Source organism: Boleophthalmus pectinirostris, unplaced genomic scaffold, assembly GCF_026225935.1.
Source record: "Boleophthalmus pectinirostris isolate CB_2022bp ecotype Guang Dong unplaced genomic scaffold, ASM2622593v1 HiC_scaffold_10, whole genome shotgun sequence".
NCBI classification, from domain to species: Eukaryota; Metazoa; Chordata; class Actinopteri; order Gobiiformes; family Gobiidae; genus Boleophthalmus; species Boleophthalmus pectinirostris.
In genome coordinates, this window is record NW_026570971.1 from 12,342,967 (window position 1) to 12,360,256 (window position 17,290).

At 38.8% G+C, this 17,290-nt stretch overlaps 2 protein-coding genes across 2 annotated transcripts in view; one reads left to right on the forward strand and one right to left on the reverse strand.

The window, feature by feature from the left end:
- Nucleotides 1-11,592, forward strand: part of ubr1 (ubiquitin protein ligase E3 component n-recognin 1) — a 12,709-nt gene extending 1,117 nt beyond the window's left edge. Inside the window, exons 4-37 of the mRNA XM_055160816.1 lie at nt 261-389; nt 468-648; nt 730-782; nt 1,961-2,071; nt 2,472-2,537; nt 2,617-2,718; nt 2,798-2,861; nt 3,629-3,753; nt 3,830-3,882; nt 3,956-4,058; nt 4,155-4,203; nt 4,893-5,047; nt 5,126-5,225; nt 5,316-5,419; nt 5,499-5,579; nt 5,667-5,848; nt 6,051-6,262; nt 6,345-6,441; nt 6,533-6,685; nt 6,758-6,858; nt 6,928-7,015; nt 7,086-7,234; nt 7,318-7,373; nt 7,653-7,749; nt 7,827-7,891; nt 7,976-8,123; nt 8,462-8,549; nt 8,628-8,764; nt 9,006-9,114; nt 9,559-9,615; nt 9,704-9,781; nt 9,849-10,019; nt 10,379-10,480; nt 10,563-11,592. Coding sequence (XP_055016791.1) covers nt 261-389; nt 468-648; nt 730-782; nt 1,961-2,071; nt 2,472-2,537; nt 2,617-2,718; nt 2,798-2,861; nt 3,629-3,753; nt 3,830-3,882; nt 3,956-4,058; nt 4,155-4,203; nt 4,893-5,047; nt 5,126-5,225; nt 5,316-5,419; nt 5,499-5,579; nt 5,667-5,848; nt 6,051-6,262; nt 6,345-6,441; nt 6,533-6,685; nt 6,758-6,858; nt 6,928-7,015; nt 7,086-7,234; nt 7,318-7,373; nt 7,653-7,749; nt 7,827-7,891; nt 7,976-8,123; nt 8,462-8,549; nt 8,628-8,764; nt 9,006-9,114; nt 9,559-9,615; nt 9,704-9,781; nt 9,849-10,019; nt 10,379-10,480; nt 10,563-10,704 — 3,708 coding nt within the window. The 3' untranslated portion in view covers nt 10,705-11,592. The remainder of the gene's footprint in view (nt 1-260; nt 390-467; nt 649-729; nt 783-1,960; nt 2,072-2,471; nt 2,538-2,616; nt 2,719-2,797; nt 2,862-3,628; nt 3,754-3,829; nt 3,883-3,955; nt 4,059-4,154; nt 4,204-4,892; nt 5,048-5,125; nt 5,226-5,315; nt 5,420-5,498; nt 5,580-5,666; nt 5,849-6,050; nt 6,263-6,344; nt 6,442-6,532; nt 6,686-6,757; nt 6,859-6,927; nt 7,016-7,085; nt 7,235-7,317; nt 7,374-7,652; nt 7,750-7,826; nt 7,892-7,975; nt 8,124-8,461; nt 8,550-8,627; nt 8,765-9,005; nt 9,115-9,558; nt 9,616-9,703; nt 9,782-9,848; nt 10,020-10,378; nt 10,481-10,562) is intronic.
- Nucleotides 11,587-15,022, reverse strand: LOC110155460 (photoreceptor outer segment membrane glycoprotein 2-like). Its single transcript, XM_020919563.2, has 3 exons — nt 14,442-15,022; nt 13,088-13,334; nt 11,587-12,578 (listed from the first exon to the last, which is right to left on the reverse strand). Exons 1-3 carry the CDS (start codon nt 15,020-15,022, stop codon nt 12,306-12,308), a joined length of 1,101 nt encoding a protein of 366 aa, XP_020775222.1. The 3' UTR covers nt 11,587-12,305.
- Between the last annotated feature and the right edge of the window lie 2,268 nt (nt 15,023-17,290).

The following is a 17,290-nucleotide window of genomic DNA, read 5'->3' on the forward strand; positions in this document are numbered from 1 at the left end:
CCTGACTGTAAGTCAGGGCAGTCCTGTGTGATAGTACTTCAAATTGCAGTGACCAATAGAGGCAGCTCACACTTTTTGAAAGCTGCAAAAACCTTGTTTGCACTAAAATTGCCAAAAAAAAAAGGGCTTGGGACAGTACACAATACTATTATTACACCATATACACAGTTTAGCAGAAAAAAGTTGAGTTTAGTTTCCCCTTTAATCTCCACAGTTCTGAAATCCTCCACCTAAGTATCTGTGTTTACTTTTCTTCTAAGGGAATGGAGGAGGTGAAGCGACAGTTCGGGCAGCACATCGCCGTGGAGCCTGAATGGGAGGCCGGCTTTTCTCTCCAGATCCAGCTGCGCCACATTCTGACCATGTTTCAGGACTGGTGCTCCTCTGACGTCGGTTTGATTTACTGCTATTGAAAACAGTCGTGCTTGCCTCCCTGTCTTAACATTTGCTTATACCCACTTTTCCAGGAGGAGATCTTGCTGCTCACCTTTAAAGAGTGCCACAGAGCCCTGATGCAGTGCACTAATCAGCCGTTTCGTCGGGAGGCCTCAGATTACTACATGTGTAAACACATTCTCCACGTGCGCCCCTACAAAGTGTCTCAGGAGCCAGTCAGCATTCACCTCCCCATTTCCAGGCTGTTAGCTGGTAGGGAAAGCACCGTTAAAGCTCACATGTGAATTTATTAATGATTATTTTGTTAATTTAATGCATTTTTTATGTTTGCAGGTCTTTATGTACTTATGTGTAGAACTGGTGCAATTGAGCGACTGCAAAACCCTGTAAGTCACATTAAGTACTGTCACCATAATTACTATATAATATTGCATTGTTCAGTGTAGATATAGATAGTTGTTTTTTTTGAAAGGCGGCACTTAATATTTATTGTATACTATAATTTGCATGCACTGGTGGGAAACATTTAGCTAAACTGTGATCGCCAAACAAAAGGTCCTATATTACACAAAATTGAACATACCTGCATTTGTGGTTTGTTTCATTAACACATGTTTGAGTAATCCTTTATTATTAATCTGTCTACATCTCCAAACCTCAAAATCCTCTGTTCTACCTTGTGATGTCATCAAGAGATATTTTTTCAAGTTAACAGCTACCGTTTACCTTTAGTTCAGTAGAGATTGGCAATTCCAGAGCTGAAAGTTCTGGAAATGGAGAGTTTAAAAACACAGTGGAGCACTTCCTGTATTTCTGCATGACATCACAAGGTGGAATAGAGTGTTTTCCGTTGGAGAGAAGAACTCAAACCTATGAAAGGTTTATGTGTTAAACGTGTGAATGAAACAAAACACAACTCCAGGTTTGTTTTTGATAAGTTAACAACATTATAACATAGATCAGAAAATGTTCGAGTCATTACAGATGCTAATGAGCTATGTTTACTATAAATTGAGTATTACTGTATAGTAATAAATGTGTATGATTATAGTATGGTCACGGTAATACATTTTATAATATAAATGATGCACTATTTAACATGGAGACGGAAATTTCCAGGCGATGCCATTTCAAGAGTATGGCATTCATCTGTTTTGCATTACCCTCACCTGGTCTTTTTTCAGACACACTGGTATTCTTATGTCCTGGCCTGCCAAAACCGGAACTTTCAAACAGATATAACTTAGTTAGCAACTAGTGATGATACGTGAGAATACAACAGGGGTGGGTTTGACGGGCTAAGTACAGATGGTAGATTTAAAAGCACATTCTTACCAAGAGAGGTCAGCGCTCAACAGATCTGACTTGTAACTTGGCCTGGTGGTGTCACCTACTTGGCTCCAGGGGGGTAGAAAAGTTTAATGCCTTACTGTGGAGGCAAAAGTATAACAGTAGTTTGTGAACCCTCCATTAGTGAAGTTACATCGTGCACCTTGAGTATTATGCACTTTTTTGTATATCAATGTTTAGGGCCAGTGGTAATGGTTTTTTGTGCCCCCTGTAGGAGAGTTATGACTTTGCTCAGCTGGTGGAGTTGCCCCTACGCTGTGTGGTGTTAGCTGCCCAAGTCTCTGCTGAAATGTGGAGGAGAAATGGACTGTCCTTGGTCAGCCAGGTAATACATGGATTTAGCTTCTATAATATACTGGTCAGCCATCCCAAATGTTGTTACAAGCTTGAAATGCAATTCAACGTACATGCTCCAAATACAATATTTAAATACTTATTCGTTCTTACTTGTACTGGTTTGCATAGTTTAGTTAAGAATGTAGGCTTGGTCTTTTCTAGTCCTGGTCTAGTACAGGTCTAGTCCAGGTCCCAGTTAAATCCCATTTTTGACATGGTGTTTGCACAAATGAACCTACTCTTTGTTTAACATACTTATATTATCTGAACTATTTTATTTTCTGAATTTTTTTGAAAATGATACAAAAAAAAGTCTAATCATTGTTTTATTTTTTTTTTACTAATTGTCCTACTTGGTGATCTATATAGTAACAATAACATGATTTCAGGTTTATTACTATCAAGATGTGAAATGCAGAGATGAGATGTACGACAAGGACATCCTCATGTTGCAAGTTAGTCATTTCGAAGTAATACATAAGAGTTGATTATGGTGTAGTAATCACTCATTGGTCTATAACTTTATTATTCCAGATCGCTGCTTCCAAAATGGAGCCTAATCACTTCCTCATGCTCATACTATTAAGATTTGAACTGTTTGATTTGTTTAATGGGAGTCATTCAGGAAGAGATCAGGTTTGTAATTTCACATATTTCAAATGATGTTGAAGTTTACAGGATATACAGAATAATAATAAAGTTTTTATGTTTGCAGGATGAACTGATTCACCTCAATCGTTTGACAGAGGAAATGCTCTACCTCCTGATTGTCATAGTTGGTAATGCATTTATTTGAGTTTCCATATTCAGCTTATTTAAAGGTGCTCTGATCAAGAGATGGGGACCTGCAAGTCGTGACTTGGACTCGAGTCAGACTTGAGTCACTATTTTTAGGACTTGAGACTTCACTTGATAAAATGGACTAAGACTTGGGACTTGACTTGGACTTGAAGGTCATTGACTTGGGACTTGAATTGGACTTGAGGCCTATGACTTGAGAAGACTTGAGAAGAACTTTTAAATCTGAATTATTTCTATTCTGACTGTAATGATTCACTCTAAGATCTTGTCAAGATATTTGAAAAGGAAAAATTTATATTTCTACTACTCTTATATATTCTATAAATACTCATTTATAATTTATCTTTAAAGTTATAAAAATTGCAAAAAATCTAAGCTATATTTAGTACTTTGGTTGAAAGACTTGAAATTACTTGAAGCTTAAAGCAGACGACTTGGACTTGACTTGGACTTATGGACCAGTGACTCGAGACTTGACTTGGACTTGAGGTCAAAGACTTGAGACTTACTTGAGACTTGCAAAATGACGACTTGGTCCCACCTCTGCTCTGACGCCTCTCACACTCACGGTGAAAAATAGGTTTTTCAGTATTCTTTTTTTTTTTGAGTAATAGAAACAGCCGTAATTGAATAAATTCTTGGTAGGAACATTCCAGTCAAAGCCAACAGATGATCACCCCATATGAAAAGTTACGTAGAACACCACTAAACGTATCATACTATATCAGTGACCACTTCTGTCCAGGTGAACGCTATATTCCTGGGATTAGCCATGTCACCAAAGAAGACGTGACCATGAGGGAGGTCATCCACCTGCTATGCATCGAGCCTATGGCCCACAGCAGTCTGGTCAAAGGCCTTCCAGAAAATGTATGAATCACTTCTAAAGCACTCTGTCAATACATGTGGGCAGAGAGAATAACCTCTTATCTGATTTATGTTTTAGGAGAGCCACGAAACAGGACTGGAGAGTGTTATTACCAAAGTTGCTACCTTCAAGTATGCACACAATATTCTTAACTTTTTGTGTGTTTATCGAATTGTACTTTATTTTATCTTGATGCTCTTTCAGAAAACCAGGGGTGTCAGGTCATGGCTTGTATGAAGTTAAAAAGGAGCGTCTGGAAGAGTTTAACCCATTCTTCTACCATTATTCACGATCACAGCACAGCAAGGTAATGTCTGTCTGGATACATAAAATCAGTTTATATTATTAAACAACAGACATCATTAAACAATCACTTATTTATGATATGTTTTTTCACTTTCAGGCTGAAGAGTCTCAGAAGAAAAGGAGAGCCCAAGAGGGTAGTGATAAAGGTGAGTTACCATTTGGGTGATTGAAAATAAAATAAAAATATCTTGTTGAAAAATGCACAGATTCTGAACTTTTAAATAAATAAATAAATGAAACAGCTAAAAATATTTTTAAATTAATTTTAAGATTATGTTTTATGTTTAAATTATCCATCATTTGTACTAAATTAATAATTTCTTTATTTGACTTACAATTACCAAAAATCAGTGTATAGCATTACAGTTTATACCAAGTTACTAAGTTTACCAAGTTTATTCCACCTTTTAGAGCGGGGTGGGCAATAATTTTTTGGAAAGGGCCACATGAGAAACAGAAAACTAAATTCTGATTAATATTTGTATTTCTTTATTTTAAAAAAAGCAGTAAATGGCATTGTTTTGATGAGCTGGTAAGACTGATAAGAGTGTATGTTATGACTAAGCAATGAAAAAATTAGGTTGCCTTTCAAAAAATATCGTTTAAAAAAACAAAAGCAATACAGTTTTAATCCATGCATGAGGTAAAATGATAAAATATGTGTAAAGTACAATGCCCAGATCTGTTTTAGAGCCTACTACAAATTAGTTTTTTTTTGCTGGCATAAATCTGTGCATACACTTCAGTTTTGACCCAGATGGTCATTTTGCCTTTTGCGTTGTATTTTCATTCTGTACACAAGAGTTTATGAATTGCTTACTGTCTGTATCCCCAGCTCTCCGCCCCCCTTTGCCCCCCGCCTTCTGCCCGGACTTTGCCAGTGTGGTGCGCCTGCTCTGCTGCGACATCATCATCCACATCCTCAGACGAGTTCTGCAAAAGGCCGCGGAGGAGAAGACCACCCACTGGACCGAGGCCATGATCCAGAGGGTGAATTGGAACTTATATTAAAAATGCAACAGAAATTCTACTTTGTAATTGCTATACTGACTTTGAAAATGCTTGTAGGCACTGCACCTCATAGGACAGGCTTTGCTGGAAGAGAAGACCCAGCTTGAAGACAGCACAGTGGAAGAAGTAACCTTTGATTTCAGTTTAAAGGCTCGCAGTGAGTGGCTTTAACATTAGAGTTACAGCAAAATATAGGCTTATACAGGATGTTTTAACCTAAATATTTTTGTTTGTTGTTCTATTCTAGTTATAGGTTCAGAACATGACAAATCAGTGTTTCTATTGCTGTCAAAGATTAAATCGGTGCCCTCTCTCGAAGCGCAAAAGGACATGATCAAATGGTTGTTACAGGTGGGAAGCTCACAAATGAAAATGAAGCATTATAGTTTTTCAATTCTGCATTAATTTTTAAAAATGGTTTTCCTATCAGATGTTTGAAATTGTCAAGTGTCTTCGGGAAAAGTCCAGTCCGGCAGCTTCCATGAGTGTGGAGACAGCTAAACCTGAGGAGGTAAAGGAAGCATTTGTAGAGCTACTTATAAAATAATCATTTGTAAGAAAATAGAGTTACATTTTAAGTTTTTATATTTTGTTTCAGAGTGTTCAAGACAAAGAGAAAGCTGAAAGGAAGAGGAAGGCTGAGGCTGCTAAACTCCACCGACAGAAGATAATGGCCCAGATGTCAGCGATGCAGAAAAACTTCATTGAATCAAACAAAATGCTCTATGACAATATGCCCGAGAGTGGCCTACAGGGGGAGCCTGTTACTGCTAGTGAAAGGTAATTTCTGTTGATGTTTCATGGTGGATGCTGGCTGTTATCTAGTTTTTCTTCCCAGCTTGTATCTAGACATTTAAGTTTTAGGCTAAAGACTATTGCTAGATTTCCAATTGATGTATTATACAAGGTCCATGGAGACTTATTAGTTTATAATGTATGATATAATGTTCCAACTAAAAATATCATGTCTATTTTCATAAAGCTCTACAAACAATCAGATGGAGCTCTGTGTAGCCATCGGGCCCCATCGAGGGCCCACCCCAGCGGAGAGGGAGGTGCTGACATGTATCCTGTGTCAGGAGGAGCAGGAGGTGACCACCCAGGCTCCAGCCATGGTCCTGACCGCCTGTGTGCAGAGGTCCACTGTGCTCACCCAGTGCAGAGGCAAGCTCCCCGCAGCCCAGACAACAGATGGTTAGTGAGCTTTCACTTTCACCCTAGTAAAATAATAAATTAATACAGTGGCTCACATCTGACATGATATCTGGTTTTGTAGATGGATCATCCTATCCACTCTTAATGCCTCCTGAATTGGCAGTGGGGACTCACACCGGCAGCTGTGGACATGTCATGCACGCCACATGCTGGCAGAAGTAAGTAACTGCAAGACATATAACAGTTTATTAAAGGGTTGATTCGTAAACTGGTATAATTATGTACTTATATATAATATACTTTGTTCAGATATTTTGAAGCGGTGCAGAACACGACGAGGAACAGGCTACACGCAGAGCTGATTTTTGACCTGGAGAATGGAGAATACCTATGTCCACTCTGCAAGTCTCTGTGTAACACTGTAGTCCCTCTCATCCCACTGGAACAGCTCACATTCAACTAGTATGTCCACACAGCATGTTTCCATGTTTCATATGACGATTATAGTGGCTTTAATGCTTGTCTCTTGTGTAGTGAAAATGCAGAGTTAATTGGACAACATTTAACAATGCCACGCTGGATCCAAGTCATAGGAGCCAGGGTTAATGGACTCAAGTCTGTCACTCAGGATAATGGTAAGTGAACATAGTTTTTTTTTCTTTGTATAACAAGTCTCCTCACACTGTATGTTATTATATGCACAGATAATAAAAGCCCTGATGAGGACAGAGGCTTCAGTGGAGAGGTCCAACCTGATTTTAGATCTATTCTGAGCTATGGAGTCCAGGAGCCGTACGTTGCCCAGTCAGTTTCTTCACTCTCAGACGTGCACTATATTAAATGGATTTGTGTTGACTTCTAGGAGGAGGTTTTCAGACAGCATCAGCGATATGATCGTAGTGTGTGCCACCACGGTGTACAGAGTTGGACTGCAGACCCCACCCAACGAGCTGTGTCCACGTGTGCCCCTGATGACCTGGAACACCTGTGCCTTCACTATCCAAGCCATAGGTACCACTTACAACTCTTTACAGAACATATGTGTCTGCTTGGGAAAAGTGAACATGAGTTTCTTTTGTTTTGTCTTTTTTCAGAGAATATTTTGCAAGAAGAGGGCAAGCCACTGTTTGGGTCATTACAAAACCGCCAGGCAAGAGGCTTGATTACTCAACAGTTACTGTAATGAACTGTACATTGAGTCTGTTTAAATAACAACTTTGGTATATTATAATTGTTTTCCCTTCTCATTTACCCAATCAAAGTTGCATGTTTGAGTAATCTTTATTCTTCTCCATTCAAGATGCCATTGTTCAGAAAATTCCTCCTTTTCCCCATCCCTGTACACTCAAAATATGAAATAATGATCCACTTGTGTCATAGATTAAAATCAACATAGCTGACAAAAGCACATTATATTTTCTTTAAATAGTTGGCGGGTCTAAAGGCCATTGTGCAGTTTGCTGCTACTCAGAGGATAAAGAGCTCTCAGGCTGTGATCCAGAGGCACTTTGCGGACATGTTAGGAGGTAAGCATAATCATTGCAGGAGGTTACAAGAGGTTAATGTCATTTTAAAACCTTTTCTAATGTGTGATGTATTACAGTGTTGCTTCCAGCCATGAGCAGAAACACACCCTCAATTGTGGAGGTGGACTTCTTCCATCTTTTAGTAAGTTTCTAATTTCAGGTTTTGGATCACGAGTGAAAGTTATAGCTTCCAGTTATGATAATGATCTGTATTTGATGTCATTAGGTGGGCCTGGTGCTGTCTGTGCCCTCCCTGTATCAGGAGGAGACCGTAGACTTGCAGCCCTCTGCTGTGAGCTCAGCCTATAACCACCTGTACATCCTCCACCTGGTGACTATGGCCCACATGCTGCAGGTCCTCTTCATTTCCACAGGTACTTACACACTGGGTACATTTAAAGTCGAAATCAGATAACTGGTTTTTGTATGTGTTTACATGCACAAAAGAAATCTGATCATAAAAACATTTGTCAGTTAATCAATGAATTCAATCAATAGAATCAGCAAACTTTGTATTTGTAAGAAAAAATACAATACATTTTAAAATAACTTCAAACTTTGTCTCATGAGTTTCATATTTTTGGATAATTTTCCTATTGAATGTTGAACTCCAATTCCTCCGATCAGATGCAACTGTTTACATGACATTTGAATAATCTGATAACTGCACATGTAAACATCGCCATGCTCACACAGTGGTTTTACTTCACAGATTTCCCCGCTGTGGCTGGTGAAGATGATACAGAGGAGGCTAAAGCAGCAGCAGAGTGGTACTCTATGGTGTCACAATACACCAAAAGGTATGACGTTTCTTATTAGTACAATCATTAGTCCATTATTCGTTGTTATTCTGTTATTTTTGTTGATTTGTTCTTCAGACCAGTGTCCGAGGTGTCCGGCAGTGCTGTGGCTGAGCGAATCAAAAGAGGGATCGAGCCTTTCCTGAGATGTGCTGCGCTCTTCTTTAACTGCCTTACGGGAGTGCACCCGCCAGAGGAGCTCTTTACAACTGCAGGTAGGTGTAAAGGTCTCTTTAAGCCATGTTAGAATGTTATTACAAAAAACATACATGGAGTTTTGTTTTCTCAAGTTTTTAGTTTGAGAGAAGAACTCATCTTAAATATGCAGGTTTTGTGTGTTAAACATGTGTGAATGAAACAAAACCCATTTATGTTTGTCACGAGGAAACAACTTATTTATAACATAGATCAGAAAATAAAAATCGTCCCTTTAACCATGCTGTATTATTTGAACAGTTACATCTCAGGGACAATTGGAGCCACTGTGCAGTTACCTGGCACTACCCTCCAATGTGTTCCAGCTGTTTCAGGAGCATCGAGACACTGTCATGCCACTGCTCCAGAGGTAAGTCAGAACAATACTGGTTAACAACACTGGTAAATCTTTCTTTTTGTTTAATGCAGTACAGACTGGAAACACACAAATGCAACTGAATAGCTACACAGCACTCTCTGTTTACAGAGCACAGTAACACAGAAGGTGCTTCAAAAATGGAAATATTGCACTACAAACAATATTAAAGCAACATTGGGTAACTTTTTATGGCACGTTAAACTGGATGGAAATAAACATTTCAAACCATACTTAGAAGATTTTTTATATTCATGGAGATTTTTATGTTTTTATGCTATAAGATGGGACATTTTATTAAATCAATATTTTTTCAATGGCAACAGACATGTGTAGGCCCTCTTCTAGGTGATGGTTCAGCTGTTTTAGTTAGTTTTTTTTTTTGGCTAAAACATTACATGGTGGGACTTTAAAGTTTGTACTGTATATATTCATTAGGTGGAGTGAGAGCCCTGTTGTTTCCAAAGCTCTAAAAGGCAAACTACAAACAGTGAGGTAAAGCGTTTAATCAAAGCATATTTTCTTTTTCTACAATATATTATATCAATGTATTTATTAAATTTATTTATCAATTATTCTGCAGATACCCAAGGAGAAGAAATCGTTTGATTGACCTGCCTGATGATTACAGCGCTCTCCTCAACCAAGCCAGCCATTTTCAGTGAGACCTTTTTTAATTTGAAATGCTCCTCGTTAGTCATGTGTATTAAGTATTTATTGGTTGTCAGATGTCCAAAGTCCACGGACGACGAGAGGAAGCACCCCACCCTGTGCCTGTGCTGTGGGGCCATGCTGTGCTCCCTCAGCTCCTGCTGCTTGAGTCAGATGGATGGAGAGGATGTGGGAGCCTGCACTGCCCACGCTGCCACCTGTGGGGCTGGGGTGGGCATGTTTCTCAGGTGGGTTAAACTCTGAATACTAATGGGTTGGGTTCATGTGACATCAAAACATTTTCAGATTTTAAAATGGAGCTGAAAGGGTAAGTCAAACTTTAAAAAATATATGTATTTTAAATGATCAAAATGCTGTTTTTATTTGCCTATCCACCTTCAAATAAATTCAAATAAATGTAGAATATTTTAGTCACTATGGTTCAGTAAAAGACATTTGATCATCGCCAGCATAATTTTGTACAAATGTTCAAGAATTGCATGCCTCCCACAACTGTATTTTGGCCCACCCTCCATTCAAATTTAGACCTCAGATTCTTGAAAGTGAACCTACTCTGTATTGATTTTTGCTGATATTCCTTTGGCAGAATAAGAGAATGTGAAATTGTCCTGAGGGCCAGTAAAACAAGAGGAAGCACATATCCTGCGCCATATCTGGATGACTATGGGGAGACCGATCCTCACCTTATGTAAGATTTCTTTTAAACATTATTTATTTAATCTTTCTCAAGTTGCAGTTGGCATTTTTTCAAAAACAAAATGTATTTGTAGGAGAGGCAACCCATTGCACCTGTGCCCAGAGCGCTATAAAAAGCTGAAGCAGCTGTGGCAGCAGCACTGTATCCTGGAGGAGATCGCCCGCAGCCTGGAGGTGGTGAATGTCATGTTTGCTTTTGAGTGGCAGATGTTGTGATGAGTCCCACTGATGTGGAGAAAGGAGTCCCACAGCCATAGAGCACAGGCTGCTCCAGTGCTGCAGAGCACATGCACTGATGCACACACACACCACCAATCAACAGCCCTGCTCCTGTCAGACAGGGCCAGGCACCCGCCCCCATCTGCCCCAGAGGAGGTCCAGACATCAGGCTGGACAGAGGAGGACCCAGCAGTAATGGAGGGTAACCCAAGTTGCCTTTTTAAAAAAGCTTTTCTGCAAAGAGGCTCATTCAAATATAGACCTGCATTATACACGCCCATCCTTCAGTTCCTGTTTTCTGATCTCTGGTATTTCGTGATGCTGTGAATCTCCTGCATTGTCCTCCATGTTTGAAAATATGATTTGTCATATTATAAGTTAATTGATGTTACATTTTGAAAGATTTATTGCTGCTTTAGCCTGTTACAATTGATTCAGATTTGAGCAATAGCATACGTTAATTCTATTATATAAATGCTTATAGCAAGCCAGTTAAAGGTTTGGAAATATTTTTCAAGAGCTTCAGAATTAAGTGCCATTTTGGCTGAAATCTGTACTGTAACCACATGGTTATTATTGATCCTTGGAGACCAGGCTAATGTATTCTTTCTATCACACGTTGAGATGTGCTTTACCTCTGTATCATCAGCATGTATTATTGGGAAGCACTTGTTGTTATGATTTGATCATGGTGTATGGACGCATTAACTCAATTATAACTCGGTTATTCCACTTCTGGTCAGTTTATTTATTTACGTAAAAAGCTGACGATTGCACACAAATCTTTCTTTTTTCCAAGCATTGGAGTTTTGTTTTCGTCATAATTGCAAACATGTCATGACTTCCAGGCAACTGAAAAATAATAAAGACCTAAACCTATACACAGCTCCCTCTTACGTCTCCAGTTTGTGGAAGTATTCTCAAAACAATGTTAGTTTACAAACTTGGCATGAAAAATGACTGCCAACACTATAATACAAACACATTTTAGAATGTAGAGAAGGCGGATAAAAAGGGCACATTCCTCCTGCCTGTTCTCATGTAACCACAGCCAACAGCGCTTTAACACAAAGTACGTTTGTAAACAGTATAGATATTACAGTATTCATTTGATGCGATGTTAACTAAGGTCAGGTAGCCGTTTGAATAAAAGGCATTGTTATGTATTAAACCGCACATTGCCAAATTGTAATTGATAATGATGTTTCTTTTAGGGCTGTAGGCTTTAGTCGATTCTACTCATTTCAACTAATTCTTTTATTTAGCTTATAAATATTTATATGGGACAGCAGCATAAAGGAGAATATATTGGGTGAGTTAGCTGAAGATTTGGGACTGAAATTTGAGTTACTTTACCTTTTTACATAAATGCATTTTATTTATATAACTAGGTGTTTTTGCATGAACTCCCGTGCAGGTGCAGTCCTGAGTGCAGTTTGGTTCAGATACAGAGAGATAAGTAATAGTTTTGAGAGCTTTTGCCACACCCCCTTTTTAGTCAACTAATCTATCAGCAGGACATGTCTTATGTTGAATTTCTTATCATAAATGTAGACAAATAAATTGAAATAAATAGATGCGTCTCAAATTTACAGTGGTCAGCTGGTCACAGCTGGTTGTTGTAGTGGTACATTGTCCGGGCCGTAGGTTGCTTTGGAAGTACAGGGCACGTTGATGTTGGGGTCTCCGTTGTTAGCCGTGTCAACCTGGTTGCACTTGCCCAGGTTCTTGATGATGTTCAGGTTGGAGCGAGCTGTCTCCATGAAGCTGTTCTCCAGAAGCCAGCCATCAGACTCTGATTCCGGGTCCCCCTGCCTCAGCACGTTCTCCAGAGCTGTCTGGAGGTACCGCACTCCGGTCAGCACAGAAAGCTACAAGATGAATACGTTCTATTAGACATTACTCAATTATTAAAAATGTTTTGCAATTTCCAAAATATACCTCTTTTTTATTCTGCAATTTTCATTTATTGTAACAACGTAATGTGTTTTTATTGTAACAAGGCAATGCCATTCTGGGGTTTAGAGTTGATTTGAGACAACCCTTGGTATGGACCCGAAATACAGTTTTTTTTTGTTTCATTCACACGTATCTTATTATCTACATACGTCTTATTTACCAGTGTGATGTACCAATGCTGCTATTGTGCCTTTTCAAAAAGCCTCACTCCCCACTCTTTCCAGCAGAGGGCGCCAAACACTTACTCCTTGCTTTTAAATGACAGCGTTTTCCATAATATTAATCATTAAAAAAAAAAAAACATGAATGCAAAGGTGCCCTAGATTAGAACAAACAAAAAAACTTTAACTGAAAAAGCACCGCCAGAGTTACACAGCGCACTTTAAGTCACTGCCCTTGACAGCCTCGCCCTAACCCTCACCTCAAACACCCAGATGACGAGCACGGTGAGGCCGATGGACTGCATGATGTGCGTGTAGTGGTCGAGCAGCGCCTGTCTGCAGCCGCGGGGCCACAGGTTGAGTTGCTCGGTCACATGGTCGTAGTTGAAGTGCGCGGAGTTGTTGCTGATCTGGCTCTGGATGCACGGCCGCGGAGAGTTCACGTTACAGCAGCTGAAGGGCACGCCGTCCCGCAGGTACTTCCCCTCCACGTTGCTCCTGAAGCGGCTACACAAGAAGAGAAGAGGGTTCATGGGTAAAAGACACAAAGCACCACAAGGCCATGCCCTATTTGACATAACCTGAGCTGGCAGCCTGTTGTGTTACGGTTTGGCCCGTGTTGCCTTTATTTACTGACAAAACTCAACACAAATGAACTGTGTTTATTATAACATACACAAAAGCCTATTTCCACTATTTTGGGTAGGTTTAGGGGCCTAACTGGGAAAGCGGAGCCACACATTAACCTACATCTTGAACATTTTAAACGTGACATTACAATTCAAATAATATATAAAACTATTTTAATCACATCCAGAAGTTAGTCTTAGTCAGTCCATCTGTCTATTAATGCCAAGAACGTCTGTCTGTGTGTGTTTGTTTGTTTGGTTTGTTTGTTTGTTTGTTTGTCTGTTCTATGCATAACTCTCGAATTACTCATCCGACTGATCTCAAATTCGGAGGGTGTCATCCTAAAGGTATGAGTGTGTCAAGTTTCACTAAGTTTCATGTTGTTAGGACAAAAAAATGGTTAAATGACATCACTGGGCTCATGACATCAATCACAGGTCAAATGACATTACGGGTAAAATGACATTATGGGTCAAATGACATCAAGGGTCACATGACATTACACGTAAAATGACATCACAGGTCACATGACATCACGAAGAAGTGTAGTGTAGCCAGTGACAACTTCTAAAGTTATCGCTGGCTACACTTGAAATCTGTAAGTCTTCTTCGGGCTGTGCACTACTATAGAAAAAAAAGGTGCAAGATGTACGTTGTGATCAAGCAAAATAGAACACTTCACTATGCAGTTAAGCAGCAGTATCTGAGGCCTAAAATATTCCAAATTGACTTTTATGAATAGAGCCTTGTTTTCCCTGAAATAGCAACGATTTTTTCTGTGTTCTTGGGGAAAACACTTCTCCGTGCTGTCCTAGAGTTTGTGTGGTATAATGTTGGAATAAGTGATTGAAGTGTGGGTAAATTAGGGCCTAGAGTGCCCAAGTAAAGAGGGCAAATATTACTTTTTAGCCATGAACTAACTACTATTTTTTTAATCTACATTTTTCAGTTTGACCACAACTCCCAAAATGCACGAGGACTTACTCCACCACCTCCTTGCTGGACATGTCCAGGTAGCGGTTGCTGATCCACTGGATTTGAAACCAGTCCTTGTACCCGTTATTCCCACAGCAGTGAAACTCTATCTGCAGCAAGTCCACAGTCCTCTTCAGGAAGCACCGCCCGGGCGTGTCTGTATCCTTGTAGAACTTCAACGCCGCTGACAATCCAAGGTCCAGAGACTCCTCCAGCTCCCCCCGCATGCTGTAGCACATCAGCGCCCCCACCAGGATGCAGGAGGTAAAGAAAAACGTGCAAACGATGTAGGGGAGCATGATCAGCTTCCATCGTAGGAATTTGGTTGTGTCCACGCAGTCGTAGCAAATTTTCCCACCCAAGAAGTTGATGGCGCAAGCGATGAGTCCGACAGCTATGAGCATATTTGGGACATACTGAATGTCTCTCTCGGCCATCAGCTCTTTCCTCTTGTTAATCTCCACTTTAAGGAAAAGGCCCAGGCTGAAAAGGATAGCTCCCGTTATTACTGATATCCAATTGAGAATCCATAGCACTTGGGCGAGTTTGTCCCGTTTGGTTTTGGTGAATTTCACGGGCAAAACAGCCATTGCCTTTTAAATCCGGAGAGCGATTATAAGTGGGACATAGGTGAAGGAGGTGAGCAAAGCAGGTTATCCTTCCGTACACAAGTGGGGGGGCGAGAAACAGGGGGGTTGGTAGTACGATTCTCTATACATAAGTGTTAAGAAGCTTAGCCCATTGTCGACATTATGAATATGATATGATATGGAGTGACTTCATTCGTCCATTTTGTTTTCTGGCCTGGAAAGAAAACGAAAAAACACAAATTTTTGCATCACATAATCTGGTTGTATTCCACATTCAACACTTTTATAATTTTCCTTAACAGTTCACACTTTTTTCTCATAATACGTGGAAGGATAAGGTACATTGTGTAACATTTCTGATGGAGGGTCTGTCACCTGCTTCTTTTTGATCAATTTATTTGTTTTTATTTCACGTTTGGACCAAGAAAAATAATCATATACATACTACATACATATTGTAAACAACAGAAAAGCACATTTCTCGAAAAGGAGTGTTTCTATGGAGACTTAGCTTTACCTGAAATGTCCCAGAGTAAAGAATTATATAGAACTATTTTGCATTTATTAAATTGTTTGCGGAGATTTTATATTTTATTACTTATTTTTCTATTTTATTTTGACTTGTAGATATACATTTATTTAATTATACCTTCTTTAACACCCGTCTCTTTCTCTTTTTTGCTGCTTATTTAGAATTTATTATTACAATATATGTTTTTAGTCTTTGTTATTATATTATGATAAATGAGCTACTGTGCCCAAATAATTTCACTTTTAGATCAGTAAAGTTTGTTTAAGTCTAAGTCTAAGTTTTAATAGCACAAAATATCTTGAAAAATTTAGCTTTTTTACTGTGAGTACGGTCACCTCTGCACAGATCTGACCTGTAACTTAACCTGCTTGTCTAGTTACATAGACACATTTAATGCCTGTCTCTGTGGGATCTCTCCATGGAGACAATCCAACAGTAAAATTACATAGTGCAGCTTTAAATAAGAGCATAACAGTATAACATTACCAATACTGCGTTTACGTACCTTTAAGTGGCCTTCTTGGAAATAGGGTCATGTCCGTTCACTTTTCTTGTTCTCTGGTTAAAATTCAGTCTCCATTTACAAAACACATGTGCTTTTAGAGTAGCTGTGAGCACATTGGAGCATTGGAGTGAGACTCGAGACTGTATAGTATCCCAATCCTGACCCTCCTCCTAATCCGCCCTAATCATTAATCTGGCCAGGCCCATGCAGGGATTTAGGCCCACCTTATGCTGTCCAAGGAAGCCTCAGCATTGTCCCTGGTGTTTTTATTAATGTGGAGCTGAAATCAAAAGTTAGTTTGACTTTATGGATGATTTTAACACATTTAAACTGTGTGTAGAGGCTATAGGGAATTACATTTTTGTTCTAGTGTGACTGGAAATGAGCTATATATTGATTTTTTTTTTCACCCTTATTCTTGCATAATATACAAAATGTAATATCCTAAATGGGAAATTACAGTGTAAATTAAATATAAGTGTGATTTGACACAATTGTGAAAACTGTGACTAAAAACTTGACTAACCTAGGACCTTACATGACGTCAGTGTATGTATTTTGTATGTATATGTATGTTAAAAAAAAAAACAAAAAAACTGTTCTAATAATAGTTAATAGTATTCTGTTCAAGAAAGCTCAAATGTTGTTCTGTTAATATGATTTTTTTCCCATACTTGCTCTATCTAGCTTCGTTATTAGTTTTAGAATCAATTAGTATCTGCTTTTCGATACCTTTGACAACTTTACTAAAATTATGCACTTATTTTGTCTTAGTTTCTTCAAAAATAGATATCTGAATTTACTATACCTCAATTATTGGTTAAACCTGTGTTAAAACTTGTTTAATCAATTATACAAATTAAGACAAATTTAAATTATTGTATAATCTTAATTACAACAATATATTTTTTTTAAAACAGATGTTCAATCCAGTCCAGCTTTATTTGTACAGCACATTTTACCAACACAAAGTCTATAAATTAACACATTAAATACAATAAAACTGAAAAAATGCATAGCACACTCAGATGGCCGATGTCCAAAAGCGTGTTTTTTTTAATTTTTAAATAATGTTTCAGCAAAAAAGCTTTGTCAGATCATTTTTCTTGCTTTTTTCACTGTAGTTCAAAGCAAGAAGTAATGGACCTCTAACCAAAAAGTTTCACAGTGCACCTTTACAGCAAAAATAACATTGTGGACTGAGAAAACCCTAAGCCAGACACAGAGCAGC